This window comes from Pseudophryne corroboree, chromosome 6 (assembly GCF_028390025.1).
Source record: "Pseudophryne corroboree isolate aPseCor3 chromosome 6, aPseCor3.hap2, whole genome shotgun sequence".
In the NCBI taxonomy this organism is placed as follows: Eukaryota; Metazoa; Chordata; class Amphibia; order Anura; family Myobatrachidae; genus Pseudophryne; species Pseudophryne corroboree.
This window is the reverse complement of record NC_086449.1, coordinates 345,141,085-345,168,659: the sequence shown is the minus strand read 5'-3', so window position 1 is coordinate 345,168,659 and position 27,575 is coordinate 345,141,085. Positions and strand designations below refer to the sequence as shown.

At 43.0% G+C, this 27,575-nt stretch overlaps 1 protein-coding gene across 4 annotated transcripts in view; it reads right to left on the bottom strand.

The window, feature by feature from the left end:
- Positions 1-27,575, bottom strand: part of TLN2 (talin 2) — a 701,648-nt gene that overhangs the window by 33,239 nt on the left and 640,834 nt on the right. For 3 of the 4 annotated variants that reach the window (XM_063926512.1, XM_063926511.1, XM_063926513.1), the window contains exons 39-48: positions 25,922-26,054; positions 15,166-15,267; positions 11,708-11,878; positions 10,887-11,033; positions 7,452-7,553; positions 5,338-5,457; positions 5,021-5,167; positions 3,579-3,745; positions 1,866-2,049; positions 1,683-1,754 (exon numbers count right to left, since the gene is read on the bottom strand). In XM_063926512.1, coding sequence (XP_063782582.1) covers positions 1,683-1,754; positions 1,866-2,049; positions 3,579-3,745; positions 5,021-5,167; positions 5,338-5,457; positions 7,452-7,553; positions 10,887-11,033; positions 11,708-11,878; positions 15,166-15,267; positions 25,922-26,054 — 1,345 coding nt within the window. The remainder of the gene's footprint in view (positions 1-1,682; positions 1,755-1,865; positions 2,050-3,578; positions 3,746-5,020; positions 5,168-5,337; positions 5,458-7,451; positions 7,554-10,886; positions 11,034-11,707; positions 11,879-15,165; positions 15,268-25,921; positions 26,055-27,575) is intronic. The other variant, XM_063926514.1, reaches the window with a different exon arrangement.

Here is a 27,575-nt window from a genome sequence, read left to right as displayed (position 1 = left end):
GAGTGGGAACCCCTTAAATCAAGGGGTCCCCCCCCTCTAGCCACCCAAGGGCCAGGGGTGAAGCCCGAGGCTGTCCCCCCCATCCAAGGGCGGCGGATGGGGGGCTGATAGCCTTGTGTAAAAATGTGAATATTGTTTTTAGTAGCATTACTACAAGTCCCAGCAAGCCTCCCCCGCAAGCTGGTACTTGGAGAACCACAAGTACCAGCATGCGGTGGAAAACCGGGCCCGCTGGTACCTGTAGTACTACTACTAAGAAAATACCCCCCAAAAAACAGGACACACACACCGTGAAAGTATAAGTTTATTACATACATGCACACCTCCATACATACATACTTACTTATGTTCCCACGAGGCTCGGTCCTCTTCTCCATGTAGAATCCTTGGGGTACCTGTGAAAAAAATTATACTCACATAATCCAGTGTAGAAACCGACCTTTGAATAATCCACGTACTTGGCAAAATAATAAAACGGAAACCCGACCACGCACTGAAAGGGGTCCCATGTTTACACATGGGACCCCTTTCCCCGACTGCCAGGACCCCCCCTGGCTCCTGTCAAAGAGGGTCCCTTCAGCCAATCAGGGAGCGCCACGTCGTGGCACCCTCCTGATTGGCTGTGTGCTCCTGTAGTGTCTGTGAGGCAGCACACGGCAGTGATACAATGTAGCGCATATGCGCTCCATTGTAGCCAATGGTGGGAACTTTACGGTCAGCGGTGAGGTTACTTTCGGTCAACCGCTGACCGCAAAGTTCCCACCATTGGCTACAATGGAGCACATAGGCGCTACATTGCATCACTGCCGTGTGCTGCCTGACCAGGCGCAGAGCCCGGTGCTGGTTGATTAAATATTGGGGAGCCCCCGTCATTTCCCCCCCCATATTTTTCTAACCAGGACCGGCTCAAAGAGCCCGAGGCTGGTTGTGCATAGGAGGGGGGACCCCACGCAATTTTTTTCAGATTTTTTTAGACTTTAATCAACTTTTTAAGGTACACAATGAAGCCCTGCACGGATCTCACAGATCCGGCCGGGATTCCTTGTGTTTTGTCAGGCAGTGTTTTACTCATCACTCCCGTAAAACACTGCCTGATATTACGAATCGCATCGACATCGGAAAAAACGATTGTGCAAAACTCGGCAGCTTAGTGAATGATCGTATCAGGATTCAAAAAGTTGCAGTAAAATGCACCCGATACCATTCGAGTTCAAACACCCTTCAAAACGGACAAAACACGAATCTTTGTAAATATACCCCCTTGTTTGGTAATAATGGCAGCTCTTTCTCAGACAGTGGAATGGGCAGGCAATTAGAAACTGTATTCATTTCACCATACTGTAAGTCATCCAATGTATCTTCTGAGCCAAATACAAATGTGACAAGCCCTAATTGTGCACTAAAATGTATTCAATCTTTTCATATAGTATATGAAGAGCATCTGTGACTGTAGCAATGAAATACATAGTACTGCTGCCTTATTTAGTGCTGTTCTAAGTGAAGTTAGAAGCAAACAGGCAAGAAGTTATATAGGACTTTATCGGTGGAAAACATGTTTATCTCCTGCAGTGCCATAGAGACTTTCAGAACCCTTGAGAACTGAAAGAGCGTTTTCAACACCAAAATAGGGGAAGGGAAGAAGGATATAGAACACACGGGTCAAGCATGTTACATGACTGTACCCGACAGTGCTCCGTGTTCATTTGGAATATTGCTTCTTGGCCCGGACGTCTTATTTGAAGATAGATATAGAGCTGGAGGGCGTATAAAGGAGAGCAAGAATGAGAGCTCAAAGAGACCCAAGTACTGAATTTCTGAACCTCCTGGGAAGTAGAAGGTCCTCATCCTAGACCAAATTTTCTCACCTGGGTTTCAGGGTCATCAGACCCTAAACTAGCGGCACCCAATTTCACCACCTCTGCCAGCTGTGTAATAGTGTTGGCTGATGACTGCGCTGCCTGCGCCAGCTTCTCTTGACTAGATGCTGCACCAGACACCAACAACTTTGTGTCCTCTACAAGAGCCTTGGCAGTCTTAAGGATGTTCTCCCTGTGTACAAGAGAAGCATTTCATCATGGATAGAGTGCATAAGAAATAATAAAATCATTGCAATACATACAGACATTTGAAAGCGTCTTATTTTGTTGAAAGTGGGACATTAGGTTTTGCCTTTTAATTCAGTTTGCGATGTATCAGCAGAATGAAGTTATGAGGTGGATGAATAAGACTAGAGTTCTAAGGGAAGACTTTTCTTCTGCTCTGCTGTGACCAGGATCTCCTTCCCCTTCTTGCGTTACAGGGCAGTTTAGATAAGAAAGGGCACCTTGTCTAACATAAACATATATACAATGCTTTCAGTCAATATGGTACCTGAATCTCTTTACTGCAGAAAATGTCTGTTTAATAATGATTCCATCTTGGAATGATAGAAATCCCTTGAGGTTAAATAGAGGGGATGTGGCCCCTCTACTTAACCCTGGACAAAGCTAAAGGTGTAAATGTAATAGGGTCTGAGTTGCCAGAGGTAAGGGACTTTGGGCGAGAATGCCATATTTTTAAAGCGGCACTCATTTACAAGTCAGATCAGTTTGTAGCCAATAATGTGCCAGTTCACTTCTCTTTCGGCCTCAACAGTCCATCCCACTTGCCATTTGAAATTGGCTACATGTGACAACCGACACCAGCACCAAAGGCTGTAGGTCTCTATCCCTTCAATATCTGTTCAAGGGTCTGTGGTCCAAGCGGAGGCAAATCCTTCAATAAATATTCTAGAATTAGGAGCAGTTCTAAACAATTTCATTGTCGCCATCAATTGCAGTGACAGTACTTGTGGATTAAGTCAAACACCCACAGCAGCAAAATTAATCAACAATCAGGATAACAAATAAGGCTCCCTGGCAAAGAGTCCAGCAGTATGAGAACCTGGGCAAAAAAGGTTATTCAGGGGAAATTGGTAGTATTCGTAGAAAACTACTATTATTCTTTATAGTGGGTCATTTATTTCAATTCTAAGGATGGCTACCATTGTAGAGCATGCTCTTGGAGCACTACAAGTGCAAGCATGTTCTGTTGCACAAGCTGCTACTTGCAGTAATACGAAAAGTAAGTTTAAAATTGAAAACCACTGCTAGCGTGTGTGATGGCTTTCTAAGAAACTCTCAAAAATGTACTTTACTAAATATGGAGTTCAGAACCTTTCACTTTATCTTCCTCAGAAATTCAGTTGCACTAAATAAAACTTAAAGAGAACTGCAGATGAACAGAACAAAGACAGAAAACAAAATTATACAATTGGGTTGCCCCTCACAGCAAAACTAACCCACCGCTTTAACGAAACCTTCAGCTCTAGTTTGATAATCTCTCAAATGTAGATTGTTTCATAAACGCAGATATCCAGTTGCTGGGAAAGTAAGCATCTCCTAAACTGCAGTGATAACAGACATCTGATCTCTGAGGGAAGGGGGCTTACAAAATACATACATCTATTAGTAAAAATCGTTATCCTGTAATCAGAGCTTGATCCCGTTATATGTCAGTAAGATGGAGAGAGAAAGAATTCACTAGTAATTCACACAAACCTGTGGTCAGCAAAAGACTCCTTGTTTTCAGAGTTGAGTGTCCCAGCTGTGGCAAACATGATGGTGGTATCCAGATCGGCAATAATGCCAGACACTGCACTGCCTGCAGTGATGCAAGCCTGTGTTCCCTTGTTACCCGCCTGCAGAGCTGACAGAACCAGTGATACCTGGGCAGAGACACCGAAATACATATATGATCATCTATGGGTTTACATTCATTACTTTTTTATGTAAAATGCAATGTAATAGCATATATATAACTATAGCCCTAGAAGTCCTTTACATTGATATGGTGACTAGCATCAAGAGGACAACTTCACATTTGTGGACGTATTCATACTAATTACTGTATATCTAAAACTGCAGATATTTGTTACGCCTGACGACATGAGATCATGACTTGCAGTTGAAAGAGAAATTCAATCTCCAGTTTCAAATAGGTATGTTTACCATAAGGATTGCGAAACTGAGGGTTGCAATCCCACTAGAGTTGGCATTGGTAGATTCAGCATATAGTTCAAGAACTATGTTCTAACAAACCAGAACCTAGTATGTGGAACAAGTGGAAACTGATGCATTTAAGAAAAATTAGAATGTATGATTGGTTGATATGATTACATGCTTATATTCCGATTTTTTTTAAATGTTACCTTTGCACCAGTGATTTTCCTTACCAAGTCCAAACTTTTTATTCAACATTGTTCCTTTAATGTTGGGTTAAGCATTCTAAATAAAGCTGCTGTGGAGCTGTAATTCCCGCATGGTTGGAGGGGTATGGGACTCAGGGTCGACACCTGTTGGTCAACAGTGACTAGGTCGACACAGGAAATGGGTCAACGCTGCCATTAGGTCGACATGGAACAAGGTGGACATGAGTTTTTTAATGTTTTTTTGGTGTAGTTTTCTTCGTAAAGTGACGGAGAAACCCAATTAGTGAACCGTGTCCCCTCGCATGGCTCGCTTCACTCGCCATGATTCGGTCAAGGTGCCTTGCTCCGCTGCTGCGCTCAGCACAGGTTACCGTTCCCAATTGTAGACCACGTGGATCGTAAAGTATAAAAGAGTAAAAAAAAAAAAAAAAAAAAAAAAAACAAAGTGAAAAATTGAAAAATTCATGTTGACCTTTTTCCATGTCGACCGAATGGCTATGTCGACCTACTCAATGTCGACAATAATAGGTGTTGACCTAATGTGTGTCGACCTAGAGTCCGGATACCGCTTGGAGAGCCACTCAATACCTAGGTTTGCGGTGTCTCAGAAATCTCTTCTAGGCCTCTAATTCTAACCTCTGCTACCTGGAGGAAAATATTAATTGTAGTTTTTATTAAAAGAATTGTTGCGTTTGCTGTCCAATCTGAAAATATTACATAATCCAACAAAAAAGTGTTTAAAAGCCTGTCATAATCTGCACAAAAGTGCTATAAATCATCTTCCATGTTCACCTTCTCTGTCACAGCTCGCGCGCATTCAATCAGCTCCCGCTTTGTGTAACTATCAGAGGGACAGATCTGCAAGGCTCCAGCTTTCTGTACCAAAAATATACAGCCATGTCCCAAATCCTGAATCCTTGTTTTAATCTGAAACCCAACCTGCAAAACAAATTTTTTTTAAAAGGAAACAAAGAAAACAAGATTACAAAACAGCGTTTCAAAGCCATCTCTTTACTCAAATTCATAATATTTATGTACAGAAAATGTATAGGCTTTAATGTACAAAGAACTCTTCAAAAAACCAGATGTGATCAAACCAAGACAATTACCTCTTTGGGTTCTGCTGTGGCTGCAGCCATACGACCCTGGACTGCTAGATTTCCATAGTCACTGGTCACCTGAGATGCCAAACCTCCAAGTTCCTCTGGATTAGTTACAGATTTTGTCATCTGGAAAAGAAGAATATTCAATACCAAAAGCAGTGGAACTACAAAGTTATTAAAAGTAGAGTGGAGCAAAAATACAAAACTGAACACTTGCAACCCAGAGAAAAAAAATGTCTTTGCATTTTTTTGCTTGGTGTTCAGATTTGGTAATCTGAACAACATAATGGATTGAAGACCACACTGCTGCCAATATGGTAGAATGGGAATACAGACTAAAAAGTACTGGTTTTCCTAGAGCAATGTAAGCACGTTTTGGGATAGGTGGGAGTTCATTTAATGGGTGAAACTGTAATATTCTGCTCCAGCATCAAGTCTCTATACCAATGGCTATGTCACCAATTCTTTTTAGGTAGAGGAACAAGGCAAGGCTATCATTTGTCTCCTGCATGAAACTCTTCCAAACATGCTAGAAGCTCTAAGCAGATGAAACCACTGAGGATGAGGATTACATTGAATACATTTTGCAAAACTAAAGCTACAAGTGCCCATGTTCTTCCTACCCTCAAACTGTACTGGTTGAACAACTGGCAGATCTGGAACGGTGTGTTGGCTATGGTTTTGGATGTTGTACAGGTTGAGTATCCCGTATCCAAATATTCCGAAATACGGAATTTTTTGAGTGAGATAGTGAAACCTTTGTTTTACGATGGCTCAATGTACACAAACTTTGTTTAATACACATAGTTATTAAAAATATTGTATTAAATGACCTTTAGGCTGTGTGTATAAGGTGTATATGAAACATATATGATTTGTGTGAATGTACACACACTTTGTTTAATACACAAAGTTATAACAAATATTGACTAAAATTATCTTCAGGCTGTGTGTATAAGGTGTATATGAAACATAAATGCATTCTGTGCTTAGATTTAGGTCCCATCGCCATGATATCTCACTATGGTATGCAATTATTCCAAAATACGGAATAATCCGATATCCAAAATACCTCTGGTCCCAAGCATTTTGGATAAGGGATACTCAACCTGTATTTGTAATACCAAACACTAAGTTTTGGTTCGAAAGTGCAAGGCACCAAATATGTTGTCATTCTGGGGGACGTATGCATAGAACAGGGTATATTCCTCATAATATGTATTTTGGGCTAACCCTGGAAATTTGTCTGGATAAAGCTATATACCCGCATGTGTTCAATTTGTTGTCTTTGACCAAGGTCATCATAACCAGAACCTGGATGTCAGGGGAAATACTTGTTCCATAAATGGGTGGCCTGGATAATAAATCAGGGGACATAAGCACTTTGTTCATGCAGGGAAAATTATATGCAAGATAATAAAATGTGCAAGATTTGCATTCCAGCAGCTGGAAGAGGGGACGGAGCGACTGCCCTTCCCGGTGTCCTGTCCTTGTTGCTTGTTTTATGTTATTATTTGTTGTGTGCACTTGTTGTAATAATAATCTTGTATCCAGACTCAAGGATTATCATACGCTAGGACAGCGAGATGCTGGATGTGCTGTTAGTATACTTTGCAGCAATCTTTACATATTGTGTAGAAGTGATGCTATGTCTTAAAATTTATTTTTATATTATTCTGATTTCAATTGCTCTTTACACTTTCAAACACAAAGCCTTTTTTGATCTGACCTCTGGACAATTATAATAAACTCTGAACAATCCAATAATGAACATAGGTATAGTTTCTTAATTGGGGTTTTGTTTTATGCATGTTTTGTTTGAGGGTTCTAAAAACCCAGGAACAAGTCTATTATGCTAACAGTCGATATGTCGATATGTCGATGGGAGAATGGCGACATATTGTAATGTTAAAGCAATTTAACCATTTTGCATAATCATAAAGCACAGTATTGAAAGTAATAATAGCGGCACGATTAAAATGCTTTACCGAACATTACAACACTATTGGCACTATGCCGACAACATATTGATTGTCAACAAAACATATGTATTCCCTAAAAAATGTTTAAAAAGACTTCTGAAGAAGGAAAAAACAAATAGAAAGCTCCACCCTTCTTACCATCTCCTGGGCAGTCACGGCAATAGCCTTGGAATATTTAACACCTGTGGTTTGGTAATCCACAAAGGTTCCTGTGGGCTCTGGTGGCGTTCCTTCGTCAAGCTGTAACAAGGAGGAACATTAACAAAGTTTAGAAAAAGGTCATTTATTCACCAATATGTGTAACACCAATGATGTTGGTCACAAAACTTCAGCTTGTGCATGTACAAAGTAACAAACGGTGCGGTGCAATGCATATACACTGCTATAATGAGCCATTAATATTAATAACATAAAAAACCTACAACACCCATAATGACTAAAGCTTGGCTTACTCATTGGAGATTCAGACCACTCGGAATGTATGAGGGTGAGTGGTGATTTGGTGGAAGGTGACAGCTTAGAGGTAAAAGATCTTCAAGTATCTATTAGTTCAACATATTTATTGACGGAAAGTCAGACTTTACTAAAGTGTTCATTTATGTGCATCTTACCTATAATAATTACCCCCCCCTGAAGTGACCACTAAGCCAGAAGCTGAATGTAACTTGGAAACGAGCACTACTAGTAACATGTGGATATACAGTACCTTGAATGTGTGTTATGCTCCCAACACATTTTCACATTTTGCTGCCACACATTCTTCATATAGAGCCAAGTGCAGTGCACTACAGCCTCACTGGGCAGATCAGGCTGATCCCTAAACTTAATTGCCAAGTGAGAAGCAACCGCTGAAGCCGTGAATAAGCTACAGAAGTCAGTTGCTATGATGTAACATTGTGTATACAGTATGTAAGGAAATTAAAAAGTGCATCTATGACAATGCTGCAAGGAATAAGCCATAGCTGAAAATACAACCAAACGACCATATCCTTGCCTGCATATAGTGTACAAAGTGCTATCTAGTGAAGATACGGTCATTAGGTCGACAACACTTAGGTTGACAGTCATTAGGTCGACCACTATTGGTTGTCATGCATTAGGTCGACATGGAAAAAGGTCGACATGAGTTTTTTACATTTCTTTTTACTTTTTCATACTTTACAATCCATGTGGACTACGATTGGGAATAGTAACCTATGCCAAGCACAGCAGTAGCGAAGCGAGCCATGCGAGGGGACACGGTGCACTAATTGGGGTTCCCCGTCACTTTACGAAGAAAATTACACTAAATACAAAAGGGATTTTTCCCACGCACTCTGCTGGCTGTTAGTAAGAAGAACTATATACTATGTAATAATAGGAAATTTAGAGCTCTTCGTTACATATGTTTTGCAAAAGATATGATAAGCCTCCAGGCCACTTCACGGCTGCTCTATTGCTGGAGGTCCCTAACTAAGCATAGGTCCAAGGCTTGGACCCCACAAAGTCGGCTCAGGCCCGACCACCCCAGGGCAGCACACCATTGAAATACTAAAGTGTTAATATGTGTTAAGAAAGAAGCAGAAGCTATGGGTTAAGTGCTACAAAAATAAGGGTGTTAATAAAATACTCAAAAGAGTAATATTAGTGAAAAAATAGGAGTGTTACATAAGTGCTAAATAAATAATATGGCATGCTACCCCAAGGTGGCCCAGCCCCACCAGACCCGGGGGGTACCACTCCCCAAACCCATACACAGCATAATATTATTAATAATATTCCTATTATTACATAGTATATAGTTCTTCTTACTAACAGCCAGCAGAGTGCGTGGGAAAAATCCCTTTTGTATTTCTTGTCTAGAGTAACCCCTCCCGCAGCACCTGGGGATTGTTACCAGCTTGATTAGAGCAGTTTTCCACTATTTATTGAAGAAAATTACACCCCAAAAAGTTAAAAACCGCATGTCGATCTTTTTCCATGTCGACCAATAGTGGTTGACCTAATGACTTTCGATCTAAATGTGGTCGACCTAATGATCCATACTCATCTAGAAGATACAGATGACATATTGAAATAAGTCTAGGAGCCTGCTGACTCTTTTTGGCCTGAAAACTAACCGCTACGTATGATTCAAATCAAACACTGCACACAAAGCCAGGTAACACCTTCACCAGTGACAGAAATGGGTACCGATATGGTATGCGGATGCATTTCTGCAGTGGGGTCTAACAATCTTCTTAGGATGCAGAGGATAATGAATGGCACACATTACACAGAATCCTGCAACCCTCTGCCAAAACAAAAACCTCAAAATCAGAAGGAAGTTTGTTTTTTAGCAGGACAATTATCTAAACACACTGCAAGAGCAACAATGACATGGATTACAATGAAGGCAAGAGATGCCCTTGTGTAGCCCAATAGGAATCTTAACCTCAATTCTACTGAAAATCTGGTACAAGATCTAATACTTGCTGAATATTGCCGATCCCCAAATATACTGACACAGCTGGACCAATTCTACGTGGAAGGCTGAGTAAATATTGCTCAGTATCAAAGTCAGAGACCTATGAAAAAAGGCCGTAAAAGCTGCTTCATGTGGTATTTAACAAGGGTGATGAATATTCAAGTTACTACTAAAGCACTATTAGGCTATAAAGAGAACTAGCTGGGTGTGGTTCACATGCCAGCCCCTTCATAGATGCTACCCACGTTCCTCTTACCAGTAATAATAATTAAAGTTACTGTAAAGCAATATATAGGTTACTTATGTACACTAAATGTTTAAGGCTGCACAGTTCTTAGATGTTGCCAAGTGAGTTCGGCAAGCTCAGCTAGATCAGGTAGTTTGTCCCCTAAAGTAGCTACTGTCATTTGGGAATATTAGAGTGCCCAGACCCATAGCACAACAGAAACAATTAGCAGCTGCCGTAACCATCTCTCTTACATTTTTTCACAGGACGTTCCAGTCGGCTGAAAGTGTGATTCACCCACACAAACTGGCAAATGTAAAATCATGAGAGGTTTCTTTTGGGGAATCCAAGTGAACACAATGTGCCAACGGACATTGCTGCTGTGCTCGATTGCTCACATCAGCCATGTATTGTAGGGGCAACATCGCAAGTGTTCCCTCGCACCAGAACACTTGTGATGCCAGCAGGTACAATGTGCCATTCTGGAACAGTACTGCACATCCAACGTGCTAAATTAAATACATGTCCAGATACAGCAGTAGTCATGTTTCACTGTATGGTTTTCTGGCGACATTCTTTAGATCTCAGCCCAACTGACTTCCCAGTGCACAGTACTGCCGGGGAAGGTGAGGGCTCTATTGAGCAGATCCCAATTCACTGAAAATGTGTTATCTAAGGATTCTTTGTGGAAAGCCATACAAAAGTGAGAACCAGACCAAGGTTAAAAGTAGGTTTGGCCCTAGTGAGAAGATTATTTTGCTTGCTCATGTTTGTAACATTTACCTATAGCATGCCTATCGAATTTTACAGGTTACCTTAATGAGAGGTCCCTTTCTCATTCAGAAATGTCTATCATGCTGAGTTCCATTTAAGGAATTTTCCATATTGCAACAAGGCTCACCTTGCTCATGGCATCTGCAATAGAATCCACCATGCCTCCCACCATGCCAACTTCACTGGCAGCCTCGTTAAGGGTGATCATCAGGTCATCCACAGCCTCCTTCATCAGCTGAGCTGCTTCTGCAATGGCATCGTGTGTATGGGATGCCTATGGGGGATAGAGATATGAAGCCTTGCCTGCATAACAAGTAGTGGAATGCCCCAGTTACTAATGACTTGAGTAGTGCTCAATGAGGAAGGATTACTGCATGTACTGACCCTCAAAACCTACATGTGCAAGGTTGGTGAGCTCACTACACAGTGATTTGTGAGGTTTAGGTAACATTCCAGTCATCACCAAAACACAGTGCATTTACAGACTAAAGAAACCATAGTCAACAAATTACAGTCTATTTTCTTCTGAGCAGTAATAGATATTTTCCCAGGATCTTTCTGATATTCTTACTACTTTATGAATCCTTAGTCCTCCACAATGTTGGGAAGAGACTAAAGATAAAATAATCAAACCTGCTACTTTTATTGTAAGAACAATTACAAGTAAATATTGGAATATGATCACCAAATCAGGTTTTAGAATCTGTATCCTGCCTGTTCAGTTTGTTAATTTGCGAAAAGTATTGATGTTAAGGTAAGGCCACCACCCAACCCTAATGCCCACATCGGTAGGCCATAATTGGCAAGTATATAAAGATGGGACTATTGCTTTAAGACTCCAGCTGCCTTGTATGAAAGGGTTCATACTCTGTGGTTAGATCATTTTGTAGTAATAACCGGCCACAAGCAAAACAATTAGAACACAAAAGTGGCCATTAATTCCTGTACCTTGGGGTTCCCTCCACCTTCTTTGGCAGCATATAACATCTGTAAAGCAGACTCTGCCAATGTCTTGGTTTGATCCAGTACTGTCATCTGTTGCTGATGGTCCAGGATTTTGGAAACCACACCAACGGCAGCCATGATTAAAGGCTCAAAGTAGCGGGCAAGTTGGGTGACCTGTATAAAGAGTGCATTATCTAAAAGACACATAATGTGGTACCATTCTATTGGACTGACACATTCATAACTCAAGACACAACAAAATCTTGACAACATAGCAGATTTTTGCTTTGTAAGAAAATTCGATAAAATAGCTTACGGATTTTTTTTTTCTTTTTTCACAGAATTCTAGCCACTTACAAAATAAGACTTACATATACAGTTCTTTGTTAACATAAAAGAAAAATAATTTTTGCATTTACAGTTACGTCTATTTGTCAGATTCAATGGGGGACACAGTATTATAGTGAATAGAATAATAAGCTTGGGCACTCTCAAATATGGTGCTTAAACTATGTCCCCTGCCCCTCAAGTAAGCTGCAACTAACTCCATGGGTGAGTGCCTGATGGAGACGGGCGCACAGTCCAAGGCTGCAATGTGCTATTTTAAAAAATGTTTGCTGGGGACACAGAGTGGACTGCTCCTTCACCAGCAGCCAGCTTCCAATTTGGGATCCTCTTTGCGTGGACTGTGACCACTCTGGTCTCAGAAGTCTTTGTTGACATTTTGCAGAAAGCTGCTGACTGTGCATTAAAGATAGTGGAGTTAAGGTAAGTGATTTCCTGCTGCTTTAAAAGGGAACCAAATTAAAGTTGTATTTTTTCCTCTCTCTTTCTCTTGACAGACTCTGGTATAGACAGAGGGGTTCTCAACCCTCAAGTTCTCTCTAAAGGTCATGTTTGGAACATATTTTTTTGTGGAAGCAGGTGGGATAACTACTAACCCAGCAAACTAAAATAACTCACCTGTCCATGGTTAAAGAAATCCACAAAACATGACCTGTTGGTGGTACTTGAGGACTGCAGTTGAGGAACCATGGTTTAAACTAACACTTACAATTAGCTTCATATAGTTAGAATTACAAGACTTTGTATGGAGGAGCAAATATATAATGTGCTAAGTGTCTGCCTGCAGTATATGAGGTTGGCAGTTCAAGTCCTGTGTATGTTATGCTGAGAATCTGTTTTCACTACAGGGGGGTTTAACTGAAGGTGCACATCTCTCTTGTATGTACAGGTTTAACCACCTAATACATGAGCCAATCAAACAAGTTTGTTTGTCTGTCCCCAACCCCTAATACAAAGGTAGACCATCAGGAAAAAACTTGTGGCTGTGAGGAAACACTGAATCTTCACCATTGCATCAGAACTAATCCCTTAATTGTTTGTATGAAATATCATTTGATTCCCATCCTTTGCACTTAAGGATAACAGCTATGGACATACCTGACTTCATTAAAAAAAAAATGATCACAAAATGACATTGCTTATGTGTAAAACTTTGCAATCTGACCTGTATGTACCACAGATTAAAGGGTCATTAACTAACTTAATATACGAAGGCACATTATATTATTCATATGAACATATTTGTTGGTGATGCCCATACATACATTTGGTAACGCTGGTCTACAAATGCTTTGCATGACCTTTTGCCAGATTGCAGATTAAACTGTTTCTTCTGACTTTTATTTGATACTGCTTATTACAGATATGTTACCTAGTTGTTTGTTCTCTGATACAGATATTAGATATTCACACTGAACTGTACTCAACTATTCATTATATATTGCATTTTACAGTTTAAATAAGGTCCTCTGTCTTTCTATTTGTTATTTGTGTATCAGAACATATACAGGTTATCCCTATGCATATTGCTCTGTAAATAGTTTGTACTAGTGCCAGCACAGTTGATTCATCAGCTTTACTCCTGTACTATCAGACACTCTGACCAGCTGTTTAACTTTTGCAAGTCTCCGCTGCTGTGTTTCTGGCTATTGAATTCTTTACACATCTACAACACTTATTTTCTTACTGATTACTTGTCTTGCCCCCCTATTTACTATAATATGGGAGATTTATATAGAACACCAATTTACTTTGTTTTTGTTATATGACATTGTATAGTCTCTACTTTTGATTTAGATTGCTTTAATCAAACCATTCAGAATGTGATACATTGTATTTACCAATTTGTTATTTTCTGTCAGATAACCTTCCCTACTGCCATATCAAATTAAAATCCCTCTTTTCTAACAATTTTTGCTTCACATTTGTCATATTTTTGTTTATTATACTGTTCACTTTGTTGTCCTCCCTTTCTTCTGCAAAGATGTCACTTTTTACATCTTCACATCCAACCGGTTGGGAAGCGGTGGCTTGCTTCGTAAATAAAGCCCCAAGTATTTTACTGAAGTTGAACAAAGAACAAGTGACAATAAAGATGCCATTCTAGCACTACAAAATACAGTAGACTCTCAGTCCAACACATTACCACTCTCACTTCTACACCAAATGATCTATTGAATAGTCATCAACAAACTAATCTCAGGTTTATAGGAATCTCTGAGCATATCAAGGGGACTGACTTGACAGGTCTCCTTAGTGTCGATATTATTCAAATCCTTAATGTCTACAGTACCTCAGGTACAGTCTTAATTGAAAGAACATACTACCTGGGCCCTGACTGGAAAGCCTGTATTGCTTCTCTGACGCAAGTAATTGTAAAGCTTTTGAATTATCGGGATAAAGAAAATATAATTTTTCGCCAATTGAAAACCATGTGCTTCTGTGGTTAGGGATTTTAAAATTTTGATATTTCAGTTTCTCTGTTCCAGTCAGGAAAGAATTCACTCCTATCTGCAAACATTTGATTGAAAATAACTTAAAATTTGCACTTTATCCAACAATACTCTGAATGATACTTGATGTTTGTAGACCAGAAACCATTTACATATTCTTAACACCTTAACCACTAGCAACCCTGCCCAGTCCCCCCCCTCCCCCCTCAACATTATGGTGGATTTTTTGCAGTTGTACCCTAGGTTTTCTCATTTTCTTATTGGGACTTAATACCTAACTTACTTAACAGCGGTGCAACCATTTGTTTACTATTGAAACACAATTGTCTTATTATGGTTTTGTTTATTCACATCTTCAAGTTTGTTGTAATATCTTTCATTAGGTTTACTTGTTCTCCCTTCTTTCCCTTCCCTTCCCACCCCATCCCCTTCTCCTCCCTCTCCCTTTCCCTATCGGCCATGTGTGTTTTTTTCACAATTGTTTTGGCTTAAATTTTTTCTTTGTAACCCGCTTTAGTTGCTGGGACAAGGCAGGACAGAGTTAGCACATCTGATCAAATAAGTTATATTTGTGTAATACCAATTAAAAATAATATGATGGTTATTCAGCTACTATGTGCTCACAATACATCAAAAGAAAACATAAAAGTCATTAATATTTACCTTGTGTCCAAGCTGAGCAGCTTCGCCTCGTGCTGCTGTAGTAATGGGATCAATGAGGTGACCAATCTCTTGTACTACAGATGTCAGTTGTTCCTGAAGCGCCTATTACATGGAAGACAAAAGGATGGGAGTTTTGTGCAGGAAAAGAAAAATGAGGAAGATAATAGTGCATTACAGAACACAGCATATGCTGAATTCCAATAGTACATACAGCTGTAGTATGAGCACACAACTCAAATCATGATGACTTTCTTGATGGCTCTCACACCTTTCCACCTTTACTATATATTATATGTATAATATAATATAATAGCTATTGCTTAAGGGGCATATTTACCTGAGAGCATAATTTTAAATATAACATAATCAATCAATCAATCAATCAAATATATCACAGATTTGGAATGACAAATCAGGCTCCATCCTGGGCTAAGCCATTGTTTATCGGCTGTTGCTCCTTATATTAGTGGTGCAATCACATGAGTATCAAATACATGCTCAAGTTGAACAGAACCCTGGCACCTCTACAGGCAAATACCACAGAGGGTACAACCCTTAGTGCCGCAGGAGATAACTTAAGGTCACATTCAAAGCAGAAATTGCTTCTGCTGTATATTGCTCGATAAAGAGGACTTCGGTTTGTTTGCTCGTGTCTGACAAAATAAGGCTCTCTGAGATAGATGCATGATGGTCAGTATGCCACAATAAATTAAGGTCCAATTACCTGTGTTTCCACATCAAAAACAGGGATTCAAAAGGAGCTAGTCCATCAGAAATACATCCATGAGATGATAAAGCAGTATAGACTTCCTCTAAAAAAAAAGTATTTGGCCACAGAGAGGTAAGAAGGACATGCAAATTAAGAAGAAAGCATGACACCACCTTAGTGTCCACAGAACGTAAGGGTTACTGAACCACTTGATCCTTGTAAAAAAACACAAACCTAAAGAGACCGGACAAGATACTTGTATACAGTATGGAAGTCCCTGTTATCCAAAAGTAAGAATAAGCCAGATTGGTAGACTGAAAAGGTTTGAGTGGAACTAAAGAAATTATTTCCAAGAGTTCAACCACCATAGGGATGTATGTGTTCTATATGTCTAACCTGTACTCACACAAGCCGGCTGCCGCAGCAGCTTATAAGAGGACAGGAAATCCCCATCAGAAGACAGATACTGAGGCAATCATCGTCCCACCCCGCCCCGAAAGGGCTGCAGACTGTTAGTCACGTGATGTATGCAGTCATTCTGCTTCCAATGACATAGGACCTGTACTGTATATGCGCAGCACGGTTCCTGCACATGCACAAAGTACCAGACATCAGTCATTTGCAACTACAACAGCAGGAGCATCAGGATCTGAATCAGTACCCATGTGCTGTTAAGTAGCCTCAGCCTAGCCAAGAAGATTGTGGTAAATGGGCATTATTAGAATGTTGGTAGATAGGTAATTTTTTCTTCCTCAAGGATCGGACATGTTACCCTTTTATCATCAAGGATTAGCACAAATGGCTTTAACGGGGTAGCTAACACCATGATCCTGGACAATAAGGGGTTTTTAGACACTGTGATACAAACCATAAGAGACAGGAAATAGGTTTTGGCAAAGGACTACTATATTAAATGGTCTGGAATACTTAAATCAGATAGAGCTAAAAAGCTCTTTTACTCCAGCCTTTGCAGGATTGGTTTAGATCAGAGGATCTCAAACTCGGTCCTCGGGGGCACACGCAGTGCATGTTTTGCAGGTAACCCAGCAGGTGCACAGGTGTATTAATTACTCACTGACACATTTTAAAAGGTCCACAGGTGGAGCTAATTATTTCACTTGCGATTCTGTGAGGAGACCTGCAAAACATGCACCGTGTGTGCCCCCGAGGACCGAGTTTGAGATCCTCTGGTTTAGATCAACAGTTAAAATGTTAGTCCCTAAAGGTTCATGCTTTCTGCCCACTCTGCTTGCGTCTAGAATAGAGTAGCACATATTCTGGATAAGCAGACTTTTTGCAGAGAAAATGTGCACCACCATTCAATCGTCCACTACTTTATTTGGACTTGAATTTAGTGTTTGGTATTACAAAAATCAAATTTTGGATCACTTATCAGTGGTCTTAAAGTTTCTTACATAGAAATATAAATATATATATAATTTAGAGATGAGCGGATTCGGTTTTACTCGGTTTTACTCGGTTCTCAAAACCGAATCTTATTGGCTCACGGATGTCACGTGTTTTGGATAGCCAATAAGATTCGGTTTTGAGAACCGAGTAAAACCGAGTAAAACCGAATCCGCTCATCTCTAAATATTGTTTTTTCTTTTTCCCTAACACAGAACTCCATTCTTGAGTCAAAATCTCAAGAAAAGTTAGTGCAGATCGCAAGGTGAAAGTCACCTTGCGATCCCGATTCGATCCCGATGCGCGGTCCCGCCAAGTCGGCATCGCAAGAAAAGATAGACTGTGCAGGCAAGTCAATCCTTGCTAGATCGGTGTACTATCTAGTTCATCTCACATAAGCCAAAATCGTAAGCACACATAATCCATATCTCAAGAAAAGTTAGTCAAAATCTGTGCTATCTGGGCTCCGGGGAGTTCAAGGGAAATCGCAAGTGAAAATCGGGCATAGCAAGGATCTCACCGTGTGTACACACCCTTACATTGCGGTAGGAAAACCCATTGCAATGTGAAGGCCCATTGTAACAGATCAGTGAATGCCTCGTGGGTGCAGCACGATGCAGCTTTGTCATACACCAATGATAGTTTGGCAATATTTTACTAAATTTAGCAAATTCAATGTATCTGCAGCTAGAGATGTCAGTTTGGGTGTCAGGCTAAGTACATACTATGCCGATGGCAGGGCTGCAACTGGGGGGGAGCTACGGGTGCACGTGACCTCCACCTGTCTTCTTTAATCTGCCTCTCCCCTGGCCAGCTCTCACCCCCTCCCACCTGCCTGCTGCTTCGCAGCTGGACTTGGAGCCAGTGGTGAATACAGAGGGGAAGCACTTTGTACCCACACACTGCACTCCATTCATCCAGTCTGTGGCAGAAATTACAATTAATCTAAAATCCTTACTGTAAAGCACTGCTTGACAATCAGTGCTTTGCGATGAGGATTTTAGGTTGATTGTATAGTCTGCTGCAGTCCAGATGAATTGAGTGCTGAACAAAGCACATAAGCTTGCATCCCTGGAGGGGGAGTGAGTTGCAGTGTGTGTGGCGACCCCAGATCCTGCCTGCAACCATTGGCGTCAGTGGGGTGCTGTAACTGGTGGCAACCTGCATCTTCACCAGTGACACTGTATGGTAAGTATATTTTAGTTTAATTGTCATTCCAAACCTGGGCGCTTTCTATCTTTCTCTCTCCTCTTGCCGCTCTATCTTTCCCTCCCCTCTCTGTATCCCCACTCTCCTCTATCTTTCCATACCCTGTTTCCCCTCTCTCTCCATCATCCGTTTCCCTTCCCCCTAAACACGCTCTCCTTTATTCATCCTCTATCTGTTTCCTCTCTCTCCTTTATCTTTCCATCCATCCTCTCCCTTATTTCCTATACCTTCCCATTTCCTCTCTCCCCATCTCTCCTGTTTCTCCTCTCCTTCTACTCTATCTTTCCATCCTATCTCTCTCCTCTTTCCCCCCTCCCCTCTCTGTTTCCTTCCCATCCATCTTTCTCTGACGTCCTAAGTGGATGCTGGGACTCCGTAAGGACCATGGGGAATGGCGGCTCCGCAGGAGACTGGGCACAACTAAAGAAAGCTTTAGGACTACCTGGTGTGCACTGGCTCCTCCCACTATGACCCTCCTCCAGACCTCAGTTAGAATCTTGTGCCCGGCTGAGCTGGATGCACACTAGGGGCTCTCCTGAGCTCCTAGAAAGAAAGTATATTTAGGTTTTTTATTTTACAGTGAGATCTGCTGGCAACAGACTCACTGCAGCGAGGGACTAAGGGGAGAAGAAGCGAACCTACCTAACAGGTGGTAGTTTGGGCTTCTTAGGCTACTGGACACCATTAGCTCCAGAGGGATCGACCGCAGGACCCGACCTTGGTGTTCGTTCCCGGAGCCGCGCCGCCGGCCCCCTTACAGAGCCAGAAGCAAGAAGTGTTCCGGAAAATCGGCGGCAGAAGACTTCTGTCTTCAACAAGGTAGCGCACAGCACTGCAGCTGTGCGCCATTGCTCCTCATGCACACCTCACACTCCGGTCACTGATGGGTGCAGGGCGCTGGGGGGGGCGCCCTGAGGGCAATATAAGACACCTTGGCCGGCAAATCATCACAATATATAGTCCCAGGGCTATATGTGTGATAAATTACCCCTGCCAGAATCCATAAAAAAGCGGGAGAAAAGTCAGCCGAAAAAGGGGCGGGGCTATCTCCCTCAGCACACTGGCGCCATTTTTTCTTCACAGTGCAGCTGGAAGACAGCTCCCCAGGCTCTCCCCTGTAGTTTTCAGGCTCAAAGGGTTAAAAAGAGAGGGGGGGGGGGCATTAAATTTAGGCGCAATATATGTATACAAGCAGCTGTTGGGAGAAAAAAATCACTCAGTTATAGTGTTAATCCCTGCATTATATAGCGCTCTGGTGTGTGCTGGCATACTCTCTCTCTGTCTCCCCAAAGGACTTTGTGGGGTCCTGTCCTCAGTCAGAGCACTCCCTGTGTGTGTGCGGTGTGTCGGTACGGCTGTGTCGACATGTTTGATGAGGAAGGTTACGTGGAGGCGGAGCAGAGGCCGATAAATGGGATATCGCCCCCTGTGGGGCCGACACCAGAGTGGATGGATAGGTGGAAGGTATTAACCGACAATGTCAACTCCTTACATAAAAGGCTGGATGACGTAACAGCTGTGGGACAGCCGGCTTCTCAGCTTGCGCCTGCCCAGGCGTCTCAAAGGCCATCAGGGGCTCAAAAAACGCCCGTTACCTTAGATAGCAGACACAGATGTCGACACGGAGTCTGACTCCAGCGTCGACGAGGTTGAGATATATACACAATCCACTAGGAACATCCGTTACATGATCTCGGCAATGAAAAATGTGTTACACATTTCTGATATGAACCCAAGTACCACATAAAAGGGGTTTTATTTTTGGGGAGAAAAAGCAGCCAGTGTTTTGTTCCCCCATCAGATGAGTGAATGAAGTGTGTGAAGAAGCGTGGGTTCCCCCCGATAAGAAACTGGTAATTTCTAAAAAGTTACTGATGGCGTACCCTTTCCCGCCAGAGGATAGGTCACGTTGGGAGATATCCCCTAGGGTGGATAAGGCGCTCACACGTTGGTCAAAAAAGGTGGCACTGCCGTCTTAGGATACGGCCACCTTGAAGGAGCCTGCTGATAAAAAGCAGGAGGCTATCCTGAAGTCTGTATATACACACTCAGGTTCTATACTGAGACCTGCAATTGCCTCAGCATAAATAGTGCTGCTGCAGCGTGGTCTGATACCCTGTCAGATAATATTAATACCCTAGACAGGGATAATATTTTGCTAACATAGGGCATATTAAAGACGTCGTCTTATATATGAAGGATGCACAGAGGGATATTTGCCGGCTGGCATCCAGAATTAATGCAATGTCCATTCTGCCAGGAGGGTATTAGAAACCCGGCAGTGGACAGGTGATGCTGTCTTTAAAGGGCACATGGAGATTCTGCCTTATAAGGGTGAGGAATTGTTTGGGGATGGTCTCTGGGACCGCGTATCCACAGCAACAGCTGGGAAGAAATTTTTTTACCTCAGGTTTCCTCACAGCCTAAGAAAGCACCGTATTTTCAGGTACAGTCCTTTCGGCTTCACAAAAGCAAGCGGGTCAAAGGCGCTTCCTTTTTGCACAGAGACAAGGGAAGAAGGAAAAAGCTGCACCAGACAGCCAGTTCCCAGGATCAAAAATCTTCCCCCGCTTCCTCTGAGTCCACCGCATGACGCTGGGGCTCCACAGGTGGAGACAGGTGCGGTGGGGGCGCGTCTACGGGAACTTCAGGGACCAGTGGGCGTGCCCTCAGGTGGATCCCTAGGTTCTGCAAGTAGTATCACAGGGATACAGGCTGGAGTTCGAAGCGACTCCCCCTCGCCGTTACCTCACATCAGCCTTGCCTGCTGCCCTCGGAGAAAGGTAGTACTGGCAGCAATTCACAAGCTGTACTTCCAGCAGGTGAAATCAAGGTACCCCTCCTTCAACAAGGCCGGGGTTACTATTCCAAAATGTTGTGGTATCGAAACCAGACGGTTCGGTGAGACCCATTCTAAAATTGAAATCCTTGAACACTTATATACGAAGGTTCAAGTTCAAAATGGAATCGCTCAGGGCGATTATTGCAAGCCTGGAGAATTTCATGGTATCACTGGACATCAAGGATGCTTACCTGCATGTCCCTATTTACCCTCTTCACCAGGAGTACCTCAAAATTGTGGTACAGGATTGTCATTACCAATTCCAGACGTTGCCGTTGGTCTGTCCCCGGCACCGAGGTATTTACCAAGGTAATGGCCGAAATAATTATCCCGTACTTGGACGATCTCCTTATAAAGGTGAGGTCCAGGGAGCAGTTGTTCGTCAGAGTTGCACTATCTCGGGAAGTGCTACAACAGCACGGCTGAATTCTGAATATTCCAAAGTCGCAGCTGGTTCCTACGACGCGTCTACTGTTCCTGGGTATGGTTCTGGACACAGAACAGGATAAAAAGGGTTTCTCCCGGAGGAGAAGTCCAAGGAGTTGTCGTCTCTAGACAGAGACCTCCTAATACAAATACAGGTGTCGGTGCATCAATGCACGCAAGCCCTGGGAAAGATGGTAGCTTCTTACGAAGAAATTCCATTCGCCAGGTCCCATGCAAGGATCTTCCAGTGGGATCTGTTGGACAAGTGGTCCGGGTCGCATCTTCAGATGCATCGGCGGATAACCCTGTCTCCAAGGGCCAGGGTGTCGCTGTTGTGGTGGCTGCAGAGTGCTCATCTTCTAGGGGGCCGCAGATTCGGCATACAGGACGGGGTCCTGGTGACCACGGAGGCCAGCCTTCGAGGCTGGGGGGCAGTCACACAGGGAAGAAACTTACAAGGCTATGGAAAAGTCAGGAGACTTCCCTACACATAAATATTCTGGAACTAAGGGCTATTTACAATGCCCTAAGTCAGGCTAGACCCCTGCTTCAACACCGGCCGGTGCTGATCCAGTCAGACAACATCACGGCGGTCGCTCATGTAAACCGACAGGGCGGCACAAGAAGCAGGATGGCGATGGCAGAAGCCACAAGGATTCTCCGATGGGCGGAAAATCATGTGTTAGCACTGTCAGCAGTGTTCATTCCCGGAGTGGACAACTGAGAAGCAGACTTTCTCAGAATACACGACCTCCACCTGGGAGAGTGGGGACTTCATCCAGAAGTCTTCCAAATGATTGTACACAGTTGGGAAAGGCCACAGGTGGACATGATGGCGTCCCGCCTCAACAAAAAGCTACAAAGATATTGCGCCAGGTCAAGGGACCCTCAGGCGATAGCTGTGGACGCTCTGGTAACACCGTGGGTGTACCAGTCGGTGTATGTGTTCCCTTCTCTGCCTCTCTTATCCAGGGTAATGAGAATAATAAGAAGGAGAGGAGTAAGAACTATACTCATTGTTCCGGGTTGGCCAAGAAGAGCTTGGTACCCAGAACTCCAAGAAATGATCTCAGAGGACCCATGGCCTCTGCCGCTCAGACAGGACCTGCTGCAGCAGGGGGCCTGTCTGTTCCAAGACGTACCGCGGCTGCGTTTGACGGCATGGCGGTTGAACGCCGGATCCTGAAGGAAAAGGGCATTCCGGAGGAAGTTATCCCTACGCTATTTAAAGCTAGGAAAGAAGTGAACGCAAACCATTATCACCGGATATGGCGGAAATATGTTGCGTGCTGTGAGGCCAGGAAGGCCCCAAAGGAGGAATTTCAGCTAGGTCGATTTCTGCACTTCCTACAGTCAGAGGTGACTATGGGCCTAAAATTGGGTTCCATTAAGGTCCAGATTTCGGCTCTATCGATTTTCTTCCAAAAATAGAACTGGCTTCACTGCCTGAAGTTCAGACTTTTGTTAAGGGAGTGCTGCATAGTCAGCCTCCGTTTGTGCCTCCAGTGGCACCTCAACGTGGTATTGGATTTCCTGAAGTCGCATTGGGTTGAGCCACTTAAATCCGTGGAGCTACAATACCTCACGAGGAAAGTGGTCATGCTGTGGGCCTTGGTGTCGGCCAGGCGTGTATCAGAATTGGCGGCTTTGTCATACAAAAGCCCTTATCTGTATTTTATATGGATAAGGCGGAATTGAGGACTCGTTCCCAATTACTTCCTAAGGTGGTATCAGTTTTTCATGTGAACCAACCTATTGTGGTGCCTGCGGCTACTTGGGACTTGGAGGATTCCAAGTTACTGGACGTAGTCAGGGCCCTGAAAAGTATATGTTTCCAGGACAGCTGGAGTCAGGAAAACTGACTCGATATTTATCCTGTATGCAGCCAACAAGCTGGGTGCTCCTGCTTCTAAGCAGACTATTGCTCGCTGGATCTGTGGCACGATTCAACTTGCACATTCTGCGGCTGGACTGCCGCACCCTAAATCTGTAAAAGCCCATTCCACGAGGAAAGTGGGCTCTTCTTGGGCGGCTGCCCGAGGGGTCTCGGCTTTACAACTTTGCCGAGCTGTTACTTGGTCGGGTTCAAATATTTTTGCAAGAGTCTACAAGTTTGATACCCTGGCTGAGGAGGACCTGGAGTTTGCTCATTCGGTGCTGCAGAGTCATCCGCACTCTCCCGCCCGTTTGGGAGCTTTGGTATAATCCCCATGGTCCTTACGGAGTCCCAGCATCCACTTAGGACGTCAGAGAAAATAAGATTTTACTCACCGGTAAATCTATTTCTCGTAGTCCGTAGTGGATGCTGGGCGCCCATCCCAAGTGCGGATTGTCTACAATACTTGTTTATAGTTATTGCCTAACTAAAGGGTTATTGTTGAGCCATCTGTTGAGAGGCTCAGTTATATTTCATACTGTTAACTGGGTATAGTATCACGAGTTATACGGTGTGATTGGTGTGGCTGGTATGAGTCTTACCCGGGATTCAAAATCCTTCCTTATTGTGTCAGCTCTTCCGGGCACAGTATCCTAACTGAGGTCTGGAGGAGGGTCTTAGTGGGAGAAGCCAGTGCACACCAGGTAGTCCTAAAGCTTTCTTTAGTAGTGCCCAGTCTCCTGCGGAGCCGCTATTCCCCATGGTCCTTACGGAGTCCCAGCATCCACTACGAGAAATAGATTTACCGGTGAGTAAAATCTTATTTTCCATCCTCTCTCTCTGCTCCTCCCCACTTTCTCCTTTATCCATCCTCTATCGGTTTGCCCCCTCTCTCTCTCCTCTATCTTTCCATCCATTCTCTCTCCCCCCTCAATCTCTCTTCCCATCCTCTGTCACCTCCTATGTTTCCTCTCTCCTTCCCGTCTATATTTCCATCCTCTATTCCCCCCCCTCTATCTCTCCTCCCCGTTTTCCTCCTCTCTCTCCTCTATCTTTCCATACTCTTTCCCCCCTTTATCTCTCTTCACCACTGTTTCCTTCTCCTCTCTCTCCCCTCTACCGTTCTATCCTCTCACTTTCAACTCTATATTACCATCCTCTCTTTCGCTCTACTCTTTCCCCCCTCTATCTCTACTCGCGTTTCTCTCCTCTTTCCCCGTCTCTCTCTCCTCCCGTTTTCTGCTCGTCTCTGTCCCCCTCCTCTATCTTTCCATCTTCTACCCCCCCCCCCCTTGTCTAACTTTCCATCCTCTCTCTTCTTCTATCTCTCTTCCCTCCTCTCTCCTCTATCTTTCCATCCTCTCCTCCCCCTCAACACCTCTCCTTCCCTCTGTTTCCTCTCTTTCTGATTTGTTTCTTTTCTTGGGGCGCCAAATTACTGCCTTGCCACAGGTGACAAGAGTCCTAGTTTTGTCCCTGCCTATGGATCCACCAACATAATTGCAGATTTGGCAAGTATACTCACTGTTGTGCAAACATAACAAACTGTGCAGGCATCTGAATTTTCCCTCCCAGCTATGCCAGTTCCTGCAGCCTGTGTATGAGCGGTTGGCGGGTCGTTCGTACACACAGCCAGACATGCTGAAGGTGATATATGTCTGTGAATGACGTCTTTCACAAGCATATAGTGTGTACACACCCTCCGACCTGCTACCGATATATTGTTCGTCAATCGACTGAACAATATATTATTCTAGTGTGTACCCAGCCTAAGGTGTTATGCACTGCAACTCCGTGAGTGCATCTTCTGATGATGCAGGTTTACCTATGGTCCAATATCCCCCATGTTAGGGAATATAGGATTTGACTTACGTTACATCCTTTTGCCTGAATCCATTGCAGAATATTATGCGCCCACCCTTTTAGGCAAGTTCTATCAGTTTAAAGTTTACCAATCTTAAATGTTTTTTTTTTTTTTTCCTTGAGAGATTGTTTGCTCTCTGCTTCTGTCCTGCTCGACTTGGGTAGGAAAATAACCAACTATACAGGAGGTGGATACAGACCATATATACTAATGCGCAGTTGTCCTAAAAGTGCCTATATATCCTCACAATCCACTGGCAAGTAATACAAAGTACTTTTTGTATTACTTGCCAGTGGATTGTGAGGATGTATAGGCACTTTTTATAAATACCTTACTAAATATTGCCATATCTAAAAACAAGCAATCAATTTATCTAATTACAAGGGAAATATGGAAACAAGAAGCCTGGATCGTGACTCGTACCTCTAGTGAGATATCATCCCTCATAGCCAGGTTCTGACTGACACTTGCGAGAGATGCATGCTCAATGTCACGAATACATCGGTTGATGCTATCAATAGAATAATCACACTCTCTCTGTCCTGGAGCTTTGTCCCTGCAAGGATGGAAAGAGAAAAATACCTATTACTTCAGCTTGTTTTACTGAGCTTTCATTTATAAAGAAAAGGAATCAAGTTAACAAAAGCTACATATCCATAATGTTTTAATTTCTACTTATATCTTCTGCTATGAAACAACCTTGTAATCTGGAAAAAAATAAATATTTTTATTTATATAACAGGGATCTCCACTAGTAATGGAGTTTTCATAATGGAATGTATGTGTGGCAGTAATATTACCACCCCCTCTAAAAAAAAGTCAGCAGCGAGTGCGTGTCTGTTTGTTTTGATGTGCACAATGTGTGCCGCTGTCACTCTCCTCAGAAAAATATATGTAAAATAAAAACCAAGGATAACAAATGGATCTCGGTCAGTGTCTACAGCTGCGAGGAGCCACAGAAAGGACTGAAAGAGATCTGGGATATGGTAGGATGTCAGAAAATAAGTGAGATGGTGTGGCTTACTTACAGGAAGCAGCTCACCAAAAAGAGTAATATCGACAGCCTCACCACAAGTTTCAAAATGTGCAGCCTTTCTGAAAATGGAGCCAGGAGGTATAGCCCTGGTGATGAGGAGAAGTAAGATGGCATGGACTCTGTGGAGGAGAGAGAGTGTGGACCAGATAGCCAGTTGGGGGGGAGTGACTGGAGGTGGGGAAGTGAAGAACAGTGGTCAGGTGTTCACTGACTTGGTGATGGGAAAAAATGGTGCTGTATACTGAGAAGAGTGAGTAAAGGAATGGGTATGTGTATTGTTGGAGTGAGTTAAGGATTTGGCTGTGGAATTGGAGAAAACAGAGTGGCTGCGTATTGGAGAGTGTTGGAGGGGAATGCGTATTGAGGAGAGTTAACTTGGAGCTGCGTACTGGGGACAATGATGAAGGGGTTGTGTATTGGAGAGACAGAGTGAAGATGGGAGCTTACATTTTTTGATCTGGGCATCACTGGGCACAAATGCTAATAAATAGTAATTTACTCTTCTCATTTTGGGCTGTACTCAGAGATGGAGCACACACTTAAGCAGCTGATATTTATTGGACTGTGCATGCATCTGAGTCACTCTGCGCATGTGTCCCCATGGTTACTGCTGGTGCACATAGAGCAAAAAGCAATTTCAGTAGGCATTCCTGGGAGGTAGTAGGCAGCTTTTTCCAGTTACACTGAATTTGGCAGCCATGTTCAGACTGACATTTTGTGCCTCCATAGTGCTAGAGCAATGTTCGATGGTGCTACCGAAGTGGTCCCATGGTGCTTCTTAATACACAAAGTGGGGGATTAGTGCCACACAAGGTGGGCATCTCTGTATGAATGAGATCAGATGTGGGATTATCATGAAGGCGCAGTTGCGCTGCAGAAAAAGATGCAGTTGCACCTGCACTAGCGTCTACCTCTGAGTCAGGCCCTTTTCGTTTTGAACGGCTTTGACACTGCTAATTGCAGTCATCTTCACTGCAATGGAGGGTTCTACATAGAAATGAGAGACAATCATACCACTCATGTGGAAGAGATGGGCACAGA